Raw genomic sequence first — 25,364 nt, 5'->3', positions numbered from 1 at the left:
CTAAGTAAATATAGATGCCTCAAGAGCAATTGCATCAGATCGGTGGTGAAAGGATTTGCAATGACTAGGTCCTGATCTGCTATAGGTACTTCCATGCGGAGTGGAAAGTTCGAGACGGACTGCTTTTTGCATAAGGTGTCTGCTTCTTTTTTAGCACGTACAGATATTGTTGATACAGTGTAAGAAAATTTTTACTTTCTATGTGTCACTGGATGAGTTAGACTCTCATAGTGGTAGAATGGAAAGGTACTGACATTTTGAGAAAGGACCCTTCAGTGCTTGGCCCCAGAGCTTGTTTTTATTATTTATTTATATTAGTTAGAAAATTATAAGTATTGTATTAGTTAGAACACTTTTATGCCACCTCTTTAGGAACCTGCCTGAGGTGGCTCACCAAATAAAAAATCATAAAAAACCCATTCAATAAATTAAAACCCAACATTTAAAATCCCATCCCTGCTTCAGTGGGGATGGCGGGATACAAATAGAATAAATAAATAAAAAAATAGATAATAAAAACAGACCACAGATAGCTTAAAACAACAGTTTCCAAACTGAAATAGTATTTAAATAAATCAACCCCATAATTAAAAGCCTGTTTGGACAGAAATGTTTTGGCCTGGCGTTTAAAATAAAGAAACTCGGGCACCAGGCAAACCTGAAGTGGAAGGGCACTCTGTAAGGGGGGTATTGAAAAACTCCTGTCTCTGGAGCCATAGAGAGCAGGGCTTGTGAGGCAGATCTTGACTGGTGGGCTGGACAATATGGGTGGTCCTTCAACCAAGCCAGTTAGGACTTTAAAGGTAAGAACCAGCATTTTGAATTGTGCCCAGAAACAAATGGGCAGCCAGAGCAGAGCAGTGGTTTGACACAGTCCCTGTATCCTGCGGCTACCCCTGAGAATAATCTGGCTACTGCATTTGGGATGATCTCAAGTTTCCAGACCATTGTTAAAGGCAGCCCCTGTGTAAAGCACATTACAGTAATTCAATCTGAATATAATCTGAGCATGGATCACCATGGCCAGATTATGCTTCTCAAGGAATGGCTATAGCTGATGTATCAACTGATGCTGATGAAAGGCAGTCCATGCCACAGAGGAGACCTGGGCCTCCAAATGTAGGCCAGAACCCAGCAATACCCTTTTCCTTCATGGGCTGGCAATCTCCTTCAGAACAGACTGACTCCTTCAGCAACTTTGTCATTGACCAGTGGCTCCTCAGTCTTGTCTGGATTGAACTTCAGTTTATTAGCGCTCATCCATCCTATTACTTTAAAAAAGAGAACAGGTATAAACCAGTTTTTTGTTTTTGCTGTCTAGTCAGAACCAATTTGTGGCAACCCCTCAGGGTTTTCAAGGCAAGAGACATTCAGAGGTGGTTTGCCTTTGCCTGCCTCTCAATAGCAACCCTGGACTTCCTTGATAGTGTCCCATCCAAGTACTATCAGGGTTGACCTTGCTCAGTTTCCAAGATCTTACGAGATCGGCCTAGTCTGGGCTTTCCAGGTCAGGGCATGAACCTGTTAAAAACCTCTTACCCTTTTCTACTGCTTGCAGTTGTTACAGTGTCAGAGCGGGATCTTGGTGATCCAAGTTTGAACCTCCATTCTGCCATGGATGCTTGCTGGGTAATGTTAGGCTAATCACACTCACAGCCTAACCTACTTCACAAGGTTGTTGTGAAGGTAACATGGAGGCAAAGAGAACAATGTAAGGTGCTTGGGGTCAGGAACCTAGAAGGTTGAGCAGCTGAAACAGAACAAAATAGATCTATTTATTGCAAAGTGCACAATAACTATAAATTAAAAACAACATTTGAGGAATGTAGATAAGAACAAAGAGGCGGTGGGTGAAACATTGCATTCATTAAGACATTGCATGCAGCAACAAATATATATGCAGTAACCAATAGACAAAATATTGGTTATGCATACAGTAACTGCTAGATGGAATGTGTTTTGGTCCTGAGGGCCTTCTTTAGTGGTCTAAATAATAACACCACGCACTAAAAGTATAAAATATCTGTTCCAGGCAAGGTAGATAGCCGCACTAAATATATTTCCTCTTGGGTTAAGGCTAAGTCAGGGCTAACAGAGTCTGCTGAGGTAGTCTATCTGCTCTCAGATGCCAATCAAAATATTACGAAACAGGTAGCTAAGTTCTGTAACTCTTTTCTTTGTATTAGAAATGCATATATCTCTTGATTTTATTGATACTTTAAGTTTACTATTCTGTTTTAACTATGGATAATTTTGCCTTTTAATGTTTAAATTTGTTTAAATTATTAGGCTTTTTTGGTTGGCTTGGTGCTGTATAAACTGAACTGAACTGATAGCATATGAATCAATGGAATAGTGTGGCTCCATATAATAAAATGTTGCTGTCAATCAGGCCTGCATATATTGAAGAGCCCATACCCATCAAAGATGATTTATTTATTTATTTTATCAAATTTATATCCTGCCCTCCCCTAACGGGCTCAGGGCGGCTAACAACGGTTAAAAACCACATAGAATATTAAAAACAATATATAGTAAAATCAATTCCACACATTTTAACCATAAAGTCCAAGATGCATGTCGATGTTCTGAATATCTATATTTGTGGGATTGTCAGTGCTGTGGGACATTTGCTACCTCCACTTAACTGTTGAAGGCAAGCTTAAACAGTTCGGTCTTACAGGCCTGGAGGAACAGATAAGTTTGTGCAACTGTTCTGCCCTTGGCTGTTACTCTATTCACAGTGTGTGCCCACTTCACTGCTCAGTAGAGCCTCCAATGCACAAAGTGCAAGGGGAAAATGAATTTGCAAAACATTGCCTAGAATATACATTCAGCTCAAAAATTGACCTTTTCATTTTCTGTTTCATATTAACATTCTTGCATGCACACCAGTATCAGTAGAGAAGGACAACTGGTGTTTCAACATCATGTATGGCAGTGTGTTTTGTCAAAGAGTCTTGTGTTAATGGCCACATTAGAATCTCCATTCTCTTGTTAAAACCTTACTCTAAATCCATCAATTCTTGGTAAAGATTAGCTGTGAAACATTTTTAAAACATATTTTAACTTTGCACCATCTTGATGCACTTCTCCCTTTCTTTGTTCTGTGGGTTCCTCCACTGCATTCTGCTTTCTTCCCCTTTTCAATTTCTGCCTGTTCTGTCTAGCTAGCATCTGGACCCGTCTCTTCCTGAGCTGCACTATTACACAGCCCTGGATCTTATTTCAGTCCTGTATTTACTGCGGTTACTTTCCAAAGTGCAAGTTCATCTGTTTCGTAGTATGTGTTGGTAGAAGTTCAGTGGCTGAGTGGTTCACCTGTAAGGAAAAAAGTTCAGATGTCACCCAGCTGTGAACTCATTCAAGTCAGGAAAATGGCCTCCTCCACCATTTTCCTGACCAGCAGAAGGAACCCTGGGAGTATTGTATGCCCTGTGGTGTTGGGGGGCTGCATGTGCAGAGCAGTGATGCTTCATTCCCCATGGTCATGATCCAGGGTTAGCTTCTGTGGCTCTTGGTAAATTAGTTCCCAGCAACTTTTGCCTGACTTGTGTGAATGAGTGTTGGGTCAGAGGAACCCAGACCCAACTTGGGGAACAAGGTCACATCTAGCCTCACCTCTTTAGGCTGACCTGTGACCTCTGCCCTATATTAGCAGCAGGGTCCCAACCTCTAGGTGGGGCCTGTAGATCTAGAATTATAGCTGATCTCCAGATGAAAGAGATCAGTTCCCCTGGACAAAATGGCTACTCTGGAGGGTGGACTCTGTGGCATTATACCCCACTGAGGTCTCTCCCAACCCCAGACTTCACCTTCTCCAAGCTTAACCCCCCAGAAATCTCCAGGAATTTCCCAACCTGGAGGTAGCTGCCTTAATCTGCAGCGTAGGAATCAAAATACTGTTCTAAGGATTACTGAGATGATGCACATTATTTATTTATTTCATTTGATTTATAACCCACTCTCACTGAAACTGGCTCATGTATTTTTGAATACATGAAATTTGGTATTTGGAACCCTAACTATTGGAAGAGGTACTGGGAAGGTACCACCACAATTTGTCTCAAATAATTGCCAGAGAAAACTATGCAGCTTTATAGCATGTCATTGTTTTCATTTCAAAGTATATTTATTTACCAAAGACAATCTTTTGCAAGGTTCTTGCAACAAATTGTGGTTATTTCCTCCTTGCCCCATAACAGCAAAGCAGAACTGCTGAGTGAAACAAATGTTGCTGAAAATAATCTAATAAGAGCTTTTATACAGGCTAAGGTTTAGTTATGTAAATCAGGTGTGGTGTATTTACATGAATGTTAAGGTTTGATCAGTTGCAGTGAAATTTTTCTCAGGTTGAGTTTGGGTTTTCCCTCATTCTACAACTCTCTGAATATTTCAACAATTTTTTGCAAAATGACTGCTACAGTGAAAAGGTGGGGGGGAAACTTGGATATTTTGGCTGGGAGTTTTATTTCCAATGTCCTCCCTATGTTCTAATTTTTTTCTGAGCAATGTATTTCAATACTGTACAGTGTTCTAAATGGGAAACTTGTAAATTTCCAGTTTTACTGCTGATAAATAATTTCTGAGAAGAATTCAAGTTCCTCTTTGGGTATGCAGTGTTGTTCTTTTCACTTCCTATGTCAGCCTCTCATATAAAAACACCCCTGTGTATACAGCTCTTTTCTGAAAATCAAGAAATGCATTAATTACTAACTCAACAGAAGGGCGCCTTCATTTGCTTTGAGATTTCCAAGGATTCCAAGATTTATTGCCATCAAATGCAATAATCCAAAACTTTGTGGTTTGCCTTGCTTTGCTCATTTGCTTGCGTAAAAATGGAAGCATCTCAAAAGTTCATGACTTTTTATTTATATATTGTTATTCATATATTTAAAGCACATACAAAAAGAAAAAAAATATTCTCTTACTATTATTTGTAGTTCAAGTGAAAAAAATTCAGATAATTTTTTAAAAAAAATATTCCACATTGAGTATTTACTAGCACAAGGTCTACCAACACTTATGCCAGCATGTCACAGAACATTTGTCACTCACAGGCAGGTTGACAGCGACAGTTTCAGTAATAAAAGTATGCATTGACCCTTTCAGTTTTGAAGCTTAATGACCATTAGTTTTGCTTGCTCTTTAGACAACATCTAAACTAAATCTTGGGGGAAAGCCGACAGGAGATGAAATGTCTCTGGTTCGGGAGGACTCGTCTCAAAGAGATGAAGGGTTAGCTGCTATTTTTCTACCGGGTAACGGACCAGAGTTGTCCACTGTGAAGGTGACAAACAGTATGGACTGTCTGCCAGAGTCTCGAGGCAGCAGGAGGAAGGTGGCGGGCCTAGCTTGCCTGGGAAATTATAGATGTTTGTATGCAAATGCTAGAAGTGTTCGAAGTAAAATTGGTGAATTGGAATGTTTAGTGTTGGGAGAAAACATAGACATTGTGGGCATTTCAGAAACTTGGTGGAATGAGGAGAATCAGTGGGACACGGTGATTCCTGGATATAAGCTATATCGGAAGGATAGGGAGGGAAGGGTTGGAGGTGGGGTGGCTTTGTATGTCAGAGAGCATATACGGTCCAGTAAGACTGAGGTCAGAGAATTAGATTCACTTTTAGAAATGCTTTGGGTTGAAATAGAGGGCCCAAAAGGAAATTTAACTATGGGAGTTTGTTATCGCCCACCAAATCAAAAGAGAGAGAACGATTATAATATGATGGAAGGCTTAAAGATAGCTGCTAAATGTAAAAACTGTGTCGTAATAGGTGATTTTAACTACCCGCAGATTGATTGGGTCAATATGTGTTCTGGTCGAGAGAAAGAGATTGAGTTTCTTGATGCTCTCAATGACTGTGCTATGGAGCAGATGGTCTCAGAACCTACCAGGGGTGGGGCAATCCTGGATTTGGTCCGAAGTAATGCCCAAGACTTGGTGAGAGATGTAAAAGTGATTGCGCCACTTGGGAGCAGTGACCATAATGTTATTGATTTCACCGTTTGTATAAATAGGGAGTTGTCCAAAAAGACCGCCACAACCACGTTTAACTTTAAAAGGGGTAAATACACTGAGATGAGGAGGCATGTGAGGAGGAAACTGAAAGGGAATTATGCTGGGAATTCCATGCTGGGAATTATTAGGAAGGGAATTGAAAACAAATCAGCCAGTATCATAATGCCCCTGTATAAATCGATGGTGCGGTCTCATTTGGAGTACTGTGTGCAGTTCTGGTCACCGCACCTCAAAAAGGATATTATAGCATTGGAGAAAGTCCAGAGAAGGGCAACTAGAATGATTAAAGGGCTGGAGCACTTTCCCTATGAAGAAAGGTTGAAACACTTGGGACTCTTTAGCTTGGAGAAACGTCGACTGCGGGGTGACATGATAGAGGTTTACAAGATAATGCATGGGATGGAGAAAGTAGAGAAAGAAGTACTTTTCTCCCTTTCTCACAATACAAGAACTCGTGGGCATTCGATGAAATTGCTGAGCAGACAGGTTAAAACGGATAAAAGGAAGTACTTCTTCACCCAAAGGGTGATTAACATGTGGAATTCACTGCCACAGGAGGTGGTGGTGGCCACAAGCATGGCCACCTTTCAAGAGGGGGTTAGATAAAAATATGGAGCAGAGGTCCATCAGTGGCTATTAGCCACAGTGTGTGTGTGTGTGTGTGTGTGTGTGTGTATATACACTGTGTGACACAGAATGTTGGACTGGATGGGCCATTGGCCTGATCTAACATGGCTTCTCTTATGTTCTTATGCAGCAAACAGTTCTTCTGCTCTCACAACTACTAACTCTTCTCTCTTCATGCTGCAAAGTGAAAGCAGCTGAGTCGGGGTAAGGCACTGGTATATAATCTTCTCCCACAGAGCAGAGTGGGAGCTTTGCTACCAAAACTGCCTATCAAGCTGTGGACAACTGCTTTGCGTGTTTCTAGGGCTGTCCACAAGTCTACCCCCAGCATTGCCTAGGAATTGATTGAATTCGCCACAGGCTGTCTGGAGAACAAACTGTGAAAACGAGCCACTTGAATCTCCACTGAAAGAAAGGTAGTCCATTTTTTTAGTTCAGACCAGTTTGAAATGAACCACGAACTGGCCTGGTTTGTGCTCAAATAACAGTTCGAGCACAACAATAACAGTCCATCGCTAATTGGAATTTACACCCATTTTCACTCCCATTTTCCTAATGCAAAGTCCAGATTTGTACCTTCTACTTATTTTGCCTTTTGCTGTTTCAGTGATTGCATTAATGAATTTCTCCTTAACAGTCGCATCACATCAGCTGCAGTTTCTCAGTATCTGTAGTTAATTACCTTCTTGAGGCTGCAGTTCTTTCTATGCATGCTTACATGCAAGTGCTATTGAACACAATGCAACTTACTTCTAAGTAAATATTGGTAGGACTGGGCTCATAGTCATAGAACAGACATCCCCCATTGTCATTCATTGTTCCTAGCTGAATTGCAGTAACTTCTAGATATTTTTGAATGACAATATATGTGTGTTTGCGTGTATTCTTCCCTCCCCCTCTTTGTTTACTGTAAATTATTATAAAATGATAATCTGACAAAAGATAATATCCACTCACTTACATTATGTGGGTAACTGCACATTTTACAAACTGGTGATTTTGTATGCAACATACGATATAAGCATTTTCCTTTTGGGGGGGTAATTCACTTCTGCTTTTATATGTTGTTTTTAACATATAAAAGCAGTACATGAGAGTGATGTAAATATTCATTGCATGTGTAGTTTTTTAACTCTTTCATTTTACATTTGTAACCACCCAATGAAGATAGGCTAGGCTGAGAGAGGGACAGTGCCATTCTTGAGAGAGCAGGTCTACTCAGAATCCTACTTCGGTTTGTTCAGTGGGGCTCACTCTCAGGAAGGTGTTTTTAGGACTGCACTGTGCATGGCTCAAGGTCACCTAGTAATGTTTCTGGCTGAATTTAAACCCAGTCTGAATTCAATGTATAAAACATTTTTTAGACTATGGGTGCTTTCACACAGTGACTGTTTGCAAGTGGATTTTTCCATTGCACACAGTTAAATCTAATAGCAGGTTGTATTTAAAATGGATTATTTAGTGTATGTGAAAGTACACTGAATCCTCTCATCTTCATGTTCCAAAGGCCCACTGATTTTAACTCCTCTATTGTAGGGTGCATCTCAGATTACAATTATAGACTGAATTACACTTTACATTCATTACACATGTTTTTTATTTGGAGCTTAACTTCAGATATAATGCAAAAAGTATAGTTTATTATATCTATGGTTAGCTTGTGAAACCGGGGTTCACCTTGTTTGTCTCAGTTATTCCTACTGAGCAGCAGATCAGCTACCCCATATCAGATGCCCAGAGATAGAAAATCTTGCACCCCCAGATTTGGGTTGCTGGGTCTCCCACTATAGTGGGAGATCGCCTGCCAACAGCTCTTTCTTCCTGGGGGGAAACTCAAAAGTGATATTACATTGCTTTAGGAATCACTGTAACTCAGTGGTTTTTCTAGTGGGACATGGCATCACTTCCAGTTTTCCCCAGAAGTGATGTCACACTGCATGTACCACTGGCACCCCCTAATGTTCCTTCCCACCTCCATCTCCTGGCATCTCTACTCCATTTGCTCCAGTCACCTCCAGAAGTGGCTGTCTGTGTCTTAATGTATCCTTTAAGTACCCAGTACTGAGTTTTTTTGACAAAGAAGACTTCCACCTGCTCCCCACCCCTCACTCCCCGTTCAGCTAAGCTAGGCAGGAAGTCCACCTCTCTCAAATACTAAGTCCGCTTGAATAAAACAATTTTTGGACACTCAAGGCCCATTTGTGAAGTGATTTACAATTGTTAAGACATATTACCCTTCCCTTTTGCATGTAGGATAGAATGAGCAACAGTGGTTGGAGGGGTAACCCACAACTGTGTACTTACAATTTTTATTGACTGCATTATCTTGAGTGTTTAATTTATGTTATTATGTATCGTAGCTGTTGGGCAGCTGCTTCAGCATAATTTTAACCATTGCCATAAAGACAGTGTCTGTGTTCTAATGTCATAATGTCACCTGTTAATTACTGGGTATTTTTTGTGGTGGCAGCCTTTAAAATAGCCTGCTTTGTGTCTGAGCAGTGGTCTTCAACCTTTTTGGCACCAGGGACCAGTTTCATGGAAGACAATTTTTCCATGGACCGGCCGGGGGACAGTTTTTCAGGATGATACAATTGTGCACTTTATTTCTATTATTAAAAAGGTAAAGGTAGTCCCCCTGTACAAGCACCAGTCGTTTTCAACTCGGGGTTGACGTTGCTTTCACAACGTTTTCATGGTAGACTTTTTATGGGGTGGTTTGCCACTGCCTTCCCCAGTCATCTACACTTCCCCCAGCAAGCTGGGTACTCATTTTACCAACCTCGGAAGGATGGAAGGCTGAGTCAACCTGGAGCTGGCTACCTGAACCAGCTTTCGCTGGGATCAAACTCGGATCGTGAGCAGAGGGCTCTGACCGCAGTACTATTAATAATATTTCTATTATTACATTGTAATATATAATGAAATAATTATACAACTCATGGCCCAGTTGCTAACAGGCCACGGGCTGGTACCGGTCCGTGGCCCAGGGGTTGGGAACCCCTGTGTCTGAGGACTGTTTTATGGGTAGTTTTATGCTGTTTATGTTAGGGTTGCCAGGTCTGAATCAGGAAATATCTGGGGACTTTGGAGGTGGAGCTAGGAACCAGGTTGTGATGATTGAACTCCAAAGGGAGTTCTGGCCATCACATTTAAAGAGACCACACTCCATTTAAATGCTTTCTCTTTACTGGAAATAATGGAGGATGGGGGCACCTTCTTTTGGGCTCATACAATTAGGCCCCCTGGTCCAATATTTTTGAAACTGGGGCGGGGTTAGGAGAGGCACCTTTTAAATGCCTTCCCTTCATTGGAAATAATGGAGGAACCTTCTTTTGGGGCTCATTGGACCCTTTGTCCAATATTTTTGAAACTTGGGGTTTTTTTAGGGCAGGCATCAGATACTATGCTGAAAATTTGGTGCCTCTACCTCAAAAAACAGCCCCTCTGAATCCTAGATAACCACAGATCAGTTCTCTATTATACCCTATAGGGACCACCCTCCGTAAGGTATAATGGAATGCCAGCAGACATTCACCCCACCCGGCGCTTTCTGATAACTTTTAAGTGAGAGAAGGGCCTTCAAACTAGGGTATCCCCTGCCCCCAACTGGAGATTGGCAACTCAACCTTATTTTAATGGCTTGTTATATTGATAACTTATTATTTTGATTGCAAGCTGCCTCAAGCAGGACTCTGAGGTGGCATAGAAATTTCCTAAATAAACAAATTTCTGTGTTCCACTCTCTCCAAAAGACCAAACTCATCCTCGATACAAGTGCATGATTCCTTCCTGGCTTTTTACACACATTACAGACACTGCAGATCTCTTATACTGTCATATGGATTTCCCGCCTAGCTTTCATAGGATAAAGATAACACCTCTGATTCCCCAAAAGTTATATTGCTATTGGTGATATTATGACAGTGCATTTGACTTAAAGTATCTTGTTAATTATTTCAGCTGTGAGAATGGCAGATGAGAATGTATATGGCATGGAGGAGCATCAGGTGAGTATATGAACTGTAAAATGTCAAAATTTGTGTAAGGATCATGGGAATTTATAGCAGCTATTTGTAAAACCAAGAATATAAGAGTATTCTGTGACACTCAAAGCATAGGCAAAACAAACAGTAAAACAGTGCTTCAACCAAATGACCTGGTAAATGAACCTATAGTGGGATTGAAAAAGAGTTGCATTTTAATAATGGGAGGTTCTGTGGATCAGTGGTAGAACATCTGCTTTTCAGGCAGAAGGTCCCAAGTTCAATACCCAGCATTTCCTGTTCAAAGGATAATGTAGTGGGTGTTGTGAAAGACATCTAACTGAGACCCTGAAGAGCAAGTGCACATAGTCCAAATAGACAATACTGTTTTTGGACTAATGGTCTGAGTCAGTGTAAGGCACCATCAAGTTATTCATTATATCAAACGCTTCATTTCCTGTATATGTAGGTGCTTAATAATAGCTAATTCTGAGTTTAATATTTTTATTGAAATTTTCAAGTATATACATTTAAAAAAAACAAGAAAAACTGAGAAACCAATTAATAGCTAATTCCATCTGTTGAATCTCTGTTTGACAGTAGAATAACTCTGCCATTCCTGTTAAATGCCATGGATTTTTTTAGCTTCTGCCAAACAAGTTTCTAGTTTAAAATTTCCCTTTAGCATTTAAAAAAATGAAATCATAAATATATATTTTTCCAATAAGGAATCCTTATGACACACTGTACATTATTTAATTAACATCTACAAGTCTCTCTAGGAGATGTTGCTAAAAACATAGTGGATTGGATTTGGGCTACCAATACTATAGGCCTGTTTACATCTATAGCCACATCTTTTAAAAAATGCAAACTAAGCTTTTTGAAAGACAGGCCTGTAAAAAGGTTTGGTTGGTGTTGCATTTTTATCATAGTGGTATCCTGTATGAGTCATAGTTATGGTTTAGACGTTGCTTCATTTACTTATTAATGTGTGGGAGTTGCAACTCCTTGACACTTTACTGAGCTTCCTTTGTTGTGCCTTGATCAAATTAATGAAAGGCTTATCTCCGCTAATATGTCCACCCACAAGAAACATACAGAGCATAGACAAACTTTGTGTTGATTGCTCCACCCCAACTCCTTGATACTGTGGCTGGGCTGGTATATGATCTGTAAACATTTACTGGGGAGTAGATCTTTGCAGACCTTCATGAGATTGAATAGAGACTAGCTAGTAGCCAGACTTTTCTGCTGTTGTGGACTGCAGTCTTTATGCCTAATGCCACTGAAGTCTGTGGGTTTATGCACTAAGAAGTAGGATTTTAACAAATGATTCTAAATCAGATCCCATTCTGTGTGCCAGCAGCTGTTGCTGGCTATAGAAGGTAAGGCCATATTAGCAGGTAGAGAATTCCCCCCTTCCAAAGCTGGGAATCTTTATTGTGATGTTAGTGTAACTTGCTGGATACAGCCTTTGGGCATTGTCTAGGGAAGTACACATTTACTGGTAGCCCATAGGCTGTATTAATTGTATTTTAAAATTGTTTTATAAATCATGGTATACCATGTCATGTTAGCTGCCCTGAGCCTGCTCCGGCGGGAAGGGCAGGATATAAATAAAAGTTTATTATTATTATTATTATTATTATTAATAATAATAAATTCAATCCAGGTGTTGCAAGGAGCTGAATGGTGAAAAGGGTAAGCTGCCATTGGCAGCGATATAGGAAAGCTATTGAACAAGAAGCAAGGGCAAACTCCTTTAAAATTAATATAATTTAATGCAGCATCACACCACCACCCTTCAAAGCCCATTGACATTAGTGGAGTTAAGAAGAGTGTAACTCTACTTTGGACAGAATTGTGAGAGGTTCAGTGTATTTTTCCTTAGTTGATATGTGCATAGAGCTTGAATATTATACCCTGAATGTTGGATTTTTCAGGACTTTGAAATAAGTTGATTTATAAAGTGCATATGTTATTAATACAGATGTTTGGAATGGATACATACATGGGGATGAATGTACTGATCAATAATGCTGGCTTAATTACATCTGATTTATCAATTCGTACAGGTAAGAGTTATTGTTGCTTGGTGGAGAATATTAAATGTTTCTGATTGTTTGAAATTGTTTTGTATTTGTTAATGATTTATAAAGACCCATTTTTATCTAAATCATTTATGGATTGTGGTTCTAAGAGTTGGTAGTGCATTTTTTTTTTTTAAAAATCAAGGGATGGTTAAAATATTTAATTCTTAATCTTCATTAGCCTATAGGAGTTGTCAAGAGTGGGGGGTTTTTTGTACAGAACAGTGATAACTGTTGAAGTCTGTAGTAGTATGTAATACAAATATACAACACCCCATGGACTCTTTAACAGTGCAATCCTATGGAGAGTCACTGGTCTGTCAATTAAGTGAGCTTAGAGTAGAGTAACTCTGCACATGATTGTGCTTTAAATTGTCTCTTTTATCTTTTAAATACATTCTGTTGCATTTAGGATTGGACCAAAATCCATAACAAATAGAACAGCCTGCAAGTGTCTTCAGAAGTACATAATATTCTAGAAATAAACAAAGAATTTTTCAATGTAAAGTTCTTTCATCAAATACTTTTAGTATATTATTTTATTATAGTTGGTAGTATGAAAAGAAAAGTGGATCTGTAGTTCCTGATGTGTGTTGCAGATACAGCACTTTTAATTTAGCAAATTTGTGGTGAGATGCAGCACTGCAAAGTGGCTGTCATTCACATTTTATGAATGGGAAACTGATGCTAAGAGATAATGGCTGTAATCCTGTCACTCTGGTCAGCTAGCGATGGCACATTCCTCCCACATGAGGACTCTTTCTCCAGCACAGAGAGGTTATTCTACTGGCAATGGAGGAAGGCTGAACAAAGCGATTCCATTGACTTCATGGCAGAAGTAGGACTTGAATCCAGGTATCCCTGGATCCAAACTCCTCTCTCTAACCACTGGGTACTGCCATACATGCCTTACATATTGTCTGCTGCACAAACATGATGGCTGCCTGCTGAAATGGAAGGAAAAGGGAAGGTTCATGACTTTGCCATATGCCTGTCCTGGACTGTATTTCCCTGCTAGAGTTGCTGTGACAGGTCTATGCTTCTTACTAATGTGGTCTTCAGTAAAGCTGGTTTCCTGTATCATTTCAATCTGTTTCTATATTGGTGAATTGGGTATTTCCTGTCAGAAGTCAAATCACAAAAGCTTCTTTTTCTCAGTGTTGCATGAACAGGCAAATGACAATTCCAAATAAATCGCATTTGGGACTTTGGTGACCAGTTTTCCAAGTCACATGAAGGGAGAGGGAATGCAGCTATGAGTCAGCGTTCCTTTTCTGCTCATTTCTGAAAATTTCCCTCCTTGGGTAGATGGCAGCCTCCAGATAGGATGTGGGGAACCCCCCAGAACTAATCTCCAGACTACAGAGATCAGATCCCCTGGAGAAAATGGATGCTTTGGAGGGTGAACTCCATGTAGCCCACTGAGTTCCCTGTCCTCCCCAGGCTCCATCTGCAAATCTCCAGGAGTTCCCTAGCCTAGACCTGGCAACCATAGCTCACCATTCTGTGTCAGAATTCCAAATGCACCTACTGGCTGAAAAGGGTTGGGGATACCAGAAATAGACGAACGCATGAAAAGAGATGCAGGTGGGGGAGAGGAGAATTAATTGATAAAACACAATTTTAAAATACTGAAATTTGGAAACCAGCCAGCCTCCCTCAGAGACGAAATCTTATAGCCAACTGTTTTCTCTGAAGAGGGAGAAGCTGAAGGGAGTAGCTCCAGCTGAGCCAGGAGCCAGGTTGTATCTTCACCTCCCTCCATCTCTCTTGTATATTCCTTTGAGGAGATGGGATAAGATAGAGAATGGTTTGTCAGACCACCTACAGTGCTGCAGTCCTAAATCCTAAGAAGAAGATATTGGATTTATATCCTGCTCTCCACTCCAAAGAGTCTCGCAGCGGCTCACAATCTCCTTTACCTTCCTCCCCAAGAACAGATGCCCTGTGAGGTAGGTGGGGCTGGAGAGGGCTCTCATAGCAGCTGCGCTTTCAAGAACAACCTCTGCCAGAGCTATGCCTGACCCAAGGCCATGCCAGCAGGTGCATGTGGAGGAGTGGGGAATCAAACCCAGTTCTCCCAGATAAGAGTCCGCACACTTAACCACTACATCAAACTGGCTCTCCCTTCCAAGACCATTGAATGTAATGGCCTTAGAAGTTCACAGTGGAGTTTGTAGCCAAGATAAGCCTTCAGCATTTCCAGTTAGGCTGTTTCCCATAATTGTTAGACATGAAAACATATAACTTAATTTGCATAGTTTAAAGGGCCAGAAAAAAATTATAGGTAACTTTTGCACTGATCTCAGACTTTTTTTAAAAAAAAAGTCAAGCATGTACATGGCCATTTTTGCCTTTGCTGCTGATGGTGGAGAAGGATCAAGGTCACATGCCTGCCTTCTTAAGGCATCCTATGCAAAAGCTACGACTTCATAAATTGATTGTTCTTACGAACAGTGGCATCTCTAAGTTCTCCTTTTCTTTTTTTTAAACTAGCTGATGGGCCATACCTTCAAATTGTTGAGCAACCTAAGCAGGTAAGGGAACACTATTATGTCTTTAGTAGCAATTAAGGGCTTTTTAATTAGTATATCAAGATATAAATTAATGCTGCATGTAGTGATACTTGAGTACTTAATTCATATCAAGCCTGTCTCATTATAGGCAATTAATGTTGCTTTTATCAGAGTGTGAGATGTTTTGCGGTGCAGTCAAGTGCTGGAAAGTTGCAGCCAACTTACAGTGAGCCTGAAGGGTTTTGTTTGTTTGTTTGTTGACTCTTTGGACTTTTAGGCTGCCCTTCCCCGCAAGCAAGGCTCAGAGCAGCTTACAAAAGCATAACAGCACAATAATCTAAATCAATTTGAATTAACATTAAAACACAATACAGTTCCAGATAAAAACATGTCCAGATGGAGAATAATTTGAATTAAAATCTCTACTCCCTAAAGCCTCTAAGACAAGGGTCCCCAATCCTCGGGCCGTGGACCGGTACCGGTCCATGGCCTGTTAGCCTTGAGTTGTATAATTATTTCATTATATATTACAATATAGTAATAATAATAAGACGATGACATTGGATTTATATCCCACCTTTCACTCCGAATCTCAGCGTCTCAGAGCGGCTCGCAATCTCCTTTACCTTCCTCCCCCACAACAGACACCCTGTGAGGTGGGTGGGGCTGAGAGAGCTCTCACAGAAGCTGCCCTTTCAGAGAGCTATGGCTGACCCAAAGCCATTCCAGCAGCTGCAAGTGGAGGAGTGGGAAATCAAACCTGGTTCTCCCAGATAAGAGTCTGCACACTTAGAAATAAAGTGCACAATTGTATCATCCCGAAATCATCGCCCGCCTGCCCCAGTCCGTGGAAAAATTGTCTTCCACAAAACCGGTCCCTGGTGCCAAAAAGGTTGGGGACCACTGCTGTAAGAGGTGGGGAAGGGGGTGGGGAACCTGAGAGCACCAGACTGCTTGCTGACCTGCCACTGTCCTCAGCCAAAGGTTTTCACAGCGAGAGACAAGAGGAGGTGGTTTGCCTGCTTCTGCCTAGGAAGCCTGGACTTCTTGGTTGTCTCCCATACAAGTACTATCCAGGGCTGACGCTGCTTAGCTTCCAAGATTTGCTGAGACTGGACTAGTGTGAACCATTCAGACCAGGACATCCTGTTCCTGCAGAAGACTAAAGAGACTGCAGAGGGGAGCATGTGCCTTTTAAAAAAGGTTTCATAATTAACACAGAAAACACAAGCTTTGTGGTAAAAAGAGATTATCAAACTATAGTAACTATTAATACAGTTTTATATAGAATTAGCAATAAATCGAAGCTGTTAGCTTTCAATAACCTTAATGCACCGCTAGATGTAGTCCAGCTAGATGCTGTCTGTTTCCTTCTGTGGCTATTGGTTAGAGAGAACTCAGTTCTCAATGAAACTTTCAGAGTTTTTGTCTGAGACTTTGATGCAGTTTCTGCCCTACCTCCTGATCTTTTTTTCCCCAGTCCAGCAAGATAGGACAATAAGCTGCTTGTTACCAGTCTGTGGATATATATGTTACAGTGTTTTGAGTGAGAAGTGAAAAGATCAACCACAGGGGAGCAGTCAGGTCAAAAAGACAACATTTAAAAGCAATGAAAGTCCCTCATGCTCCCCTCATGAAGACAGATATCCTTCTAGGTGCAGAAGCACAGCCAAGACTCACCTCCACTGTTGTTCGCAGACCAGGAGGTGGGGGAGGCTGAAAAGTTGTATGTTCCTCCTGCCTTCCCTCCCCTCAAGCTCTTAATTGTTTGCTGCCTCAAAGGATAAAAGGAAGTACCCTTTGGGTAATTAACACATGGAATTCACTGCCACAGGAGGTGGCGGCTGCAAGCATAGACAGCTTCAGGAGGGGATTGAATAAACATATGGAGCAGAGGTCCATCAGTGGCTATTAGCCACAGCGTATTGTTGCAACTCTCTGTCTGGGGCAGTGATGCTCTGTATGCTTGGTGCTGGGGGGGGGGCACAATGAGAGGGCTTCTAGTGTCCTGGCTCCTCCTGATGGCACCTGGTTTTCTTTGGTCGCTATGTGACATAGAGTGTTGGACTGGATGGGCCATTGGCCTGATCCAACATGGCTTCTCTTATGTTCTAAAATAGGCTGCATATGGGGGCAGGAAAAGTGGCCACCTGTGGCCACAGCTTCCAAGAGAGGAGGACAGCTGACTGACCTGGGTTGATGTCCTTCCAGAGCACCGGGAACTGGGAGTCGTCTTCAGTATACCCCCAAATGTCCAAAATTTTCCAAGAAAAAAATGGGGGGGAGGCTTTGGGGAAAATGGAATTTCCTTTTTTTCTATACCTTCACATTTGTAGCCACAAGTTGAAGTCTGTTCCATCACTTACTATTTGATGGTCCCTGGTTCAAATATTGCCTCTGCTTGATGCAGTTAGATAATCCTCAGTTCCCCAGATGTGATATGCAAATAATATCAGCCTTCCTTAGAGGGCTGTTGTAAACATTGCAGCAGTGTTGTGCATTAAGTGCTTCAAACACTATAAACACCATTTAATATTATTAGATTGTTATCATTTTCCATTTTTACAGCTAAGTTTGAAGTGGCTGCCCAGTGGCTAAGAAGGAGTTTGATTTTCAGGGATAAACACATCAGAGACTGATTGCAGTCTGTATGGGGTTGTTATCTGAAGAATGTTTGCTCAAGTCAGAGCAGGGTTTTTCCAGCGCATGTATAGTGACTGCAAAGAGCACAGATGTGGTCTGTGTTTGTAATGCCTTTAAAATTGTGGAGAACCTGCAGTGATATAGGGTCACCATAGTGTTTTGTAAGATGAATTACACTCACAGTAGGTTTGCCCTGAATCTTACACCATCTGGAACAAATGCTAATGGCAGAAGAGGGCACAGTTCTACTGATGGAAAGGCAGGTGGTGCTTCAATGAAATCTGGCATGAAGTGAGCAGTTGCGCTGTGTCCAGGCTCACACATGCACTAGAAGGCAGGGTTATAAGTCAAACTTCCTGCATTATTTGATTTAGAAATCTGATTCCTGTTTCTTAGAATGCTGAAATGGTTGTAACATATTCTGAGTGGCAGAAACCAGGATAATTAGAGCCAAGGCTTTGAAGCTGATGAGTCATTTTGAGTGCTGTAACAGGGATAGAAGTGGATTGATAAAGGCTTGAACACGTATGTTGGAAACTCACTGCTTGGGTATTCAGGTAGTTTATGCAATGCCCTGGATTTGTTGACCTTGAGAGATACATTAGGCTGCGAGAAAAGAAAAATGATGTAAGCTGTTTTGGTCCCCATTGCGGTGAAATCTGGAGAATAAATGAAGTAAATAAATAAAAATTAGAATTTGTGTCCAGTACAAAATATATATATAGCTATTAGAAAATCTTTCAACTTTACAAATGTGGTGAGGTTGGTTTTCCCTTTGTTTCGTATCTTTGAAGAAAATGAAGTAACATAAATTTTTAAAAGTATTAAGTTCTTCATTCCTTGAACATTCATTTAACACATTCATGATATTTTGTAAAAGTAATACCACAGGTAGACTTTCCAGTTGTCAGGACTGGATGCTGTGTAATTCTAGTTTCTGCTGTTTTACCAGTTAGAAAAATCTTTATGTTCCAAAGCCTTTTATTTGTTATGCAGATATTTTCCAAGCCTACCCCAGGTGTTTGAAATAGCTTTTACTTGTTTGATGGACATATAACAATAGGACCATTAACAACAAAAACCTTTTGATGAAAGAATGCCTTTAATTAGGGTTCAATACCACTGTGAGCTAAGAGTTGTATAAAAGATTAATACCTCAATTCAGTCTCATTTTATGAGATCAAAAGGGCTATGACTTTTTTCTTGTTCCAAATGCTTTGTGGTAAAAGCAAATTCTATTAAATCAGGGGTGGCCAAACTGTGGCTCGGGAGCCACGTGTGGCTCTTTCATACATAATGTGTCGCTCTTGAAGCCCCGACCACCCTGTAGGCTAGCTTGGAGAAGGCATTTGTCTCTTTAAATCCCTTCTCCAGGACAAGCTAGTCAGTGGCTTGGAGCATTCCTTCCTACCTTACTTTCCAAATATGTATTTCAGGATAGGTTCCCACCCCCACCAAATAAGTTAATTGCTTCCTTAAGGTAAAAGAAAATAATCAACCGCATAGTAATCTGCAGTGCATTTCATCTTGCTGCATATGTCCCTACCCTTTATGATAGCTGTATGCTATTGAAAATAGTATTATAGTGCTTTTGAAGTATGGTTCTGGGATGAGGGAACACATAGAAAGAGGGAAGATACATTTTCCTTATTTATTTTATTAAATAAGCCAGTATTCTATTGAACTGATTTCTTTAGAGGGGATTTCGTTTCCGATACGTTTGTGAAGGACCGTCACATGGTGGACTTCCTGGAGCTTCTAGTGAAAAAAACAAAAAATCATATCCTCAAGTTAAAGTAAGTACATGTTTTCTGCTTTGCATAAATCAGTTTTGGAGTTTTGATTGCATTCACAACCTTATAAAGAATGGCTCAGTTGAATAAGTACGTAATTGTTTCAAGAGTCATGGGGTGAAAATCTGCCAAGCAAGTAATAATCAGGGCTCCTTTTCTAGCAGGAGCTCCTCTGCGTATTAGACCATGCCCTCCTGATGTAGCCAATCCTCTTGGAGCTTACAGTAGGCCCTGTACTAAGAGCCCTCTAAGCTCTTGGAGGATTGGCCATATTAGGGGGGCGTGGCCTAATATGCAGAGGAGCTCCTGCTAGAAAAAGATCTCTAGTAATAATTCATTACCCGCTGTCTTTGTGTGATGAGCTGCCAGCAAGAACGATACTCAGGGGGTTGAAACTGTGTGTGTAGAGTTGAGTGCAGCAGAAATTTGGCAGCCAAATAAATGTGAGAATGGCTGACTGAAGCAATATAATCTAGTGGAAGGAAAGAGTAAAGTGGCATCTGAAACCTCCTGTTGTTTACTTGGACATAGGGTTGTTGCTAATTCTGGCTTGTGAAATTCTTGGAGATTCAGGGGCAGAGCCGGGGAGGGCAGAGTTTGGACAATACAGGAAGCTCAGCAGGGGTGTAATACCATAGACTCTGCCCTCCAGAGCTGCTGTCTCCTTCAGGGGAGCTGATCTTTCTAAAAAAGTTGCCAGCTCCAGTTTATGAAGTTCTTCGAGATTTGGTGATGGGGCCTGTGGCAGGGGAATTTGGGTAGGGATTTCACCTAGCACCCATGGTATATCATAGAGTTTGTCTCCTGGAGCTGCTGTTTTCTTCTAGGGGAGCTAATCTCTGTGGTCTGGAGATCAGATGTAATTCAAGACGAACTACAGGACCCACCTGGAAAATGACAAGCTCTGCTTAGATAAAGGGCCCGGGTTTTCTTTCAAATTTAGTTTGCTATGCCTTAACATTTTAAAGGGATTCTTGCAGGATATTGTAAATCTAATCAGTAAATGGTTGGATTCAGACAGCGTTTCCACTCAGTCTCAATATTTTTTACTACAGCTCCCCTTCTGTATAGTTTTTGTGCATGCAGGTCCCATAATCCCCAGTGTGGCATTTTTGGTGGTCATAAGGGTACCACTTCCTCTCTTTTTCATTAGTGGAAAAGCAGGTTGGATCCAACCCCTTGAGAACTGTGCCAGCTGGTTATTTTCATCAGTAAAATAAAGATATTATGTCCAAGACAAAGTCTAAAGTTGTACATGTAGCTAATTAAAAGTGCAAATTAAAGAGGGTGGGGGTACATGGGTCACTGTCATTTGGAATACATATAACCAAGAGGGTTTGGAGAATGGAGTAGTTGAACAACACAAGTCTTATGGCAAAATATTATTTTATCACACCAGTTTCCCCCCCAAAATTGCACACCCGTAAGTCATGGTGACCGTTGGTGACTGACCCCTACTGGGGGCCTGGAAGATATTCAGGGAGATGGCTGAATAAAGCCCTGCCTCTGTCCTCCTGACTGCTGGTATTCCAAGGAGGTCTCCCATCCAAGTACTTGCCAGAGTCGACCCCGCTTAGCTTCCAAGATCTAACAAGATCAGGATTACCTGGGCTATCCAGATCAGAGCCAAAATTGCAAATTATTATTTTCTCATGCCAGTTATAATGCCAGACTTCCCACATCTCTGGGCAACATTCAGTTCCAAGAAGAAGAACATGCAACTGAATCACAACTGACTACTGGTGTCCCTCTCCATGGGGCGTTCCAGGCAGGAGGTGGTTCTTAGTTCCCAGTGTCTGATGAGCTTGGACCAAACTGGGCTAATCTGCCATTCTGAAGCAGCATGAAACTCCTTGTCTGCGGACTGGGAGACAAGCAAATGTGTTGTGGAATGAGGTGGTACAGTAGCCAAGGGAAATAAGGTAAAATCCTTTTTCTCTTCTCTACTGATGCAAGTTGTAATTGGAAGAAATAGAGAAAAATTTCCCCAATTCTCACACATCTCTTTAGTGTCCTGTTCTATGGTGCATTTTGATTGCCTCCAGATCCTCAAAGAGAGTTTTTAGGCTCCTAGCAGAAGGTAGGAAAAGAGCCATAACACCAACTCCTACCATGTGTTCTTCCACTGGATCCAACTGTGGGTGGTCTCAGAACTAATGTTGCTGAGTAAACCAAGTTTGAGTCTCTTGGAGAATAATACATATTGTTATGTAAGTTCTAAAAAGGTAAAAGGATGTATGTTTGTTTTCTATTTCCTTTACTGATATTTATTCTTTCTTAGATTTTAACTATCATTGTTCTTGTCCTAAATCTCTGTTTTCATCTAAAGGGGCTTTTTTTTGGGGGGGGGTGTTGTTTTTTATATATAAATCTTTCCCTAGCAACACCTGCTAGGAGAGGTTGGCAGAGAACTATGGGGAAGTTCCTCAAGGCAACTTTATGGCTTGTTAATGCTTGTTCTTGCTTCACGTTTTGCAAGTAGGAAAGAGAAGTGTTTTGCATGTAGCTTTCCTCTTTTACACACACACACACTCCTCACCTCCCTCAGCAATACATCTTCCTGTTGCTGAGGAATGATCAAGCATTGTTCCTTCCACATGATTAATTAGCATGGCCTAATACTCTCTGTTTTAACTTGCTTCCCTTGGGAGCAATCCTACTCAACCATAGGAAACAAAAATATTGAAGTTTTAAAACAATCCCATATTGTGTTAGAAATCTTGTTCTGCCTGTGCGTTGGTGCCTGGGGCAGTTAGTTAACCCGGGCTGTGGTCTGGGAAGGTGCCATTTCAAATATCTTCATGGCTGCCAAATCTCAAGATGGGCTGAGTCAAGCAGTTCTCTTTCAACCTCACTACCCTATCTGCCATGTGCCTGTAAAGTGTTGTCAAGTCACGGCCAACCTTCATAGGGTTTTCAAGGCAAGAGGCTAACAGAGGTGATTGCCATTGCTTGCCTCTGCACAGCAACCCTGGAGTTCCTTAGCAGTCTTCCACCCAAGTACTAACCAGGGCCAACCCTACCTAGCTTCCAAGATCTGACAAGATCGGACTTAGCCTGGGCCGTTGGGACTAGACAAGGCTCTTGGAAAATTGCTATGTTAAAAATTAGTTCATTCACTGATTTTTCCCATATGGATTCTATATTCTTTGGATAACAGCAACCTCCTTGCCTCTGTCACATAAAATCAATGTAAGAGATCCTGTATATGCTATCAGTGTATTTTTGATGTTGATTCTGGCTTTCATAAACACGTTCAGATGTGAGTCACCTGTGACAGTGATAGCAGAAGCATCCTTGTGTAGAATAACTGTTTTGAAATACACAACCTTGAATTTTTTCTTTGTAGACATGCTCCTTGGCTACATTTTGAAATTGAATTGGTTTGTTATGAATACCCTGAAGCATCTCAGTGGCTTCATTCATAATTTTGTGTATGTGATTGTGTCTTGTATTCTGAGTGCAAACATAAGGCATTCACAAGAAAAATCACATTCTGTGGGTATAACAAACAGCCAGTCAGTTAAATGGGAATTCTGCCATGGATTTCAATGGAATGTAAATTAGTCAAGTTCTTTCACAGCATAGGATCCATGATGGCCAATTTGTGAGACTTTTTGGGTTTTTCATTTGTGTGTTGTTTGGTGAAGAATATCTTTATTGTGTTGCACTCGTGGTGAAGCATTTTGGTACTTATTGACTGAGCTGATGTAATTCTTTTGAATGCTCAGTGGTTCAGGGAGCAAAGCAGTTTGTAGTCCATTTTGTGTGAAGAAAGGGGGAGTTGTTGGTTTGACTGGGATTAAAAAGAGGACTGAGCAAGACTGTCAGGGAGGAGAGAAGCTAAAGGGTGGGTGCACAGAGGCAACAAGGCTGAAGGAAGGGGTGCAGAATTTAAAAAAAAGTGAGAGAGAGCAGGTGGCAAATGACTGAGTCAGTTTGGAGAGAGAGAAAAAGCAAAGAGTTCTGTGGCAAATTCTTTTGCAGCATTATGGCCTTGCAGCCTGAAAGCTGTAGTCCTTCTGTGCGCACTTAGCTAGGGTAAGCCTCATTCAACACAGTGGATCATACTTTCAGGTTAACATGCAGAAGTTCATGCCATAAGGGGGCAGTAAGGTCCAAGAATATGGATGCAGGAGTTACTTGCAAAGGTTGGCAGGGAACATAGATGAGGATGTGCAGGGGTTTTTTTGTAGCAGGAACTCCTTTGCATATTAGGCCACACACCTCTGATGTAGCCAATCCTCCCAGAGCTTACAGGATTCTTAGTACAGGGCCTACTGTAAGTTCCAGGAGGACTGGCTACGTCAGGGGTGTGCGGCCTAATATGCAAAGGAGTTCTTGCTACCAGAAAAAGCCCTGGGATTGTGGGAGGTGTTTACTGATATTCCATTCCCTGATGTCCTATTATGCTGCTTTCACATGTGATTATGCACACACATAGGAAAGGGAGAGAAGGAATCCTCCCATAGACAGCCTCTATGTGTTGCTGTTGTGTCTTTGAGTGGGTTGTATCTGCAACCGGTTTATTTTGCCAGGCAGTTTGTTTAATTTTTTTTCTCTGTATGGGTTTTGATTTTACTGTTTGTACAAGTAAACAGAAAAAAAGCATCCTATGTTTGCAGTAAAACTAAATATACAAACAGGCAGGCAAGTATTCAGGCTGCAGGGTGTGATATTTCAAAGTGAAGTGATATTTCAAAATTCTCTGAGTCAAACTGACAGTACACCTCTAGTCTATACAGCAAAGCTTTTTCCAGAATGAAGTGTCAGTTAAATGTTGCCTACCTGCCATTAATTCATGACCAGGTTAGGGAAACAAAACCATTTTGTATTGTTGCCAGTGTTGAAAAAATCACCACAGTATTTGGGGGTTAAGTGTTTCTTTGTTCTGCCTGGATGAGAATGCTGAGCAATCAAAACACATTTTGGATTAAGAAAATCCTTGAGCCAAAAACGAGTAGATTAGAGAGATAAAATTCCAGGCACAGCTAGACCTCTGTTTAGGGTTACTTGCTCTGGGTTGAGAAATTCCTGGAGATTTCAGATGTGGATCCTGGGGGGGGGGGGGATATGGGGAGGGGAGGGACCCCTCAAGAGGGTATAATGCCACAGAGTCCACCTTCCAAAGCAGCCATTTTCTCTAAGGCAGGAGTGGGGAACCTTATTTCTGCCAAGGGGCGTATGGATATTTATAACATCATTCGCAGACCATACAAAATTATCAACTTAAAAAACAGTGCTCCACCGAGGAAGAATGATTCAGGTCAGCAAAATTAATGCAAATAATTGTTTTTCTATTTGAAGTCATGTGGGGAGAGCCTAATCCACACACACACACGGCCCACCGCCCTAGGCAAATGCATAAGTCCAGGGCTTTTTCATAGAAAAAGCCCAGCAGGAACTCAGTAGCATATTAGACCACATCCCCTAATATTAGCATATTAAGTCACACCATCTGGGATAATCAAGTGCAAACTGAACTGTGACAGTAACTTTTCCAGGCCCTGCAGCAATTCTGACCAGCCAGCCAGGCCCCAGGGAGGCTGCCGCACAGTACATCTGGGCCCTGTGATCCTTGCTGGGCCCTGAGGAAGTTGCTGCACAGAGCAGCTGGGCCCCATGATCCTCGCTGGCCAGCCAAGCCCCAGGGAGGCTGCCACATGGCTCGGTTCGGTCCAGCA

The 25,364-nt window shown here is 41.4% G+C and overlaps 1 protein-coding gene across 1 annotated transcript in view; it reads left to right on the top strand.

Annotated features, from left to right (window-relative positions):
- Positions 1-25,364, top strand: part of NFKB1 (nuclear factor kappa B subunit 1) — an 85,211-nt gene that overhangs the window by 5,775 nt on the left and 54,072 nt on the right. The window contains exons 2-5 of the mRNA XM_060246992.1: positions 10,613-10,659; positions 12,629-12,713; positions 15,225-15,265; positions 19,585-19,683. Of these exons, the coding sequence (XP_060102975.1) occupies positions 10,621-10,659; positions 12,629-12,713; positions 15,225-15,265; positions 19,585-19,683 (264 nt within the window). The 5' untranslated portion in view covers positions 10,613-10,620. The remainder of the gene's footprint in view (positions 1-10,612; positions 10,660-12,628; positions 12,714-15,224; positions 15,266-19,584; positions 19,684-25,364) is intronic.

Source organism: Heteronotia binoei, chromosome 9 (assembly GCF_032191835.1).
Source record: "Heteronotia binoei isolate CCM8104 ecotype False Entrance Well chromosome 9, APGP_CSIRO_Hbin_v1, whole genome shotgun sequence".
Lineage (NCBI taxonomy): Eukaryota > Metazoa > Chordata > Lepidosauria > Squamata > Gekkonidae > Heteronotia > Heteronotia binoei.
The sequence above is the reverse complement of the archived record's forward strand: the minus strand, read 5'-3'. Positions and strand labels throughout refer to the sequence as shown.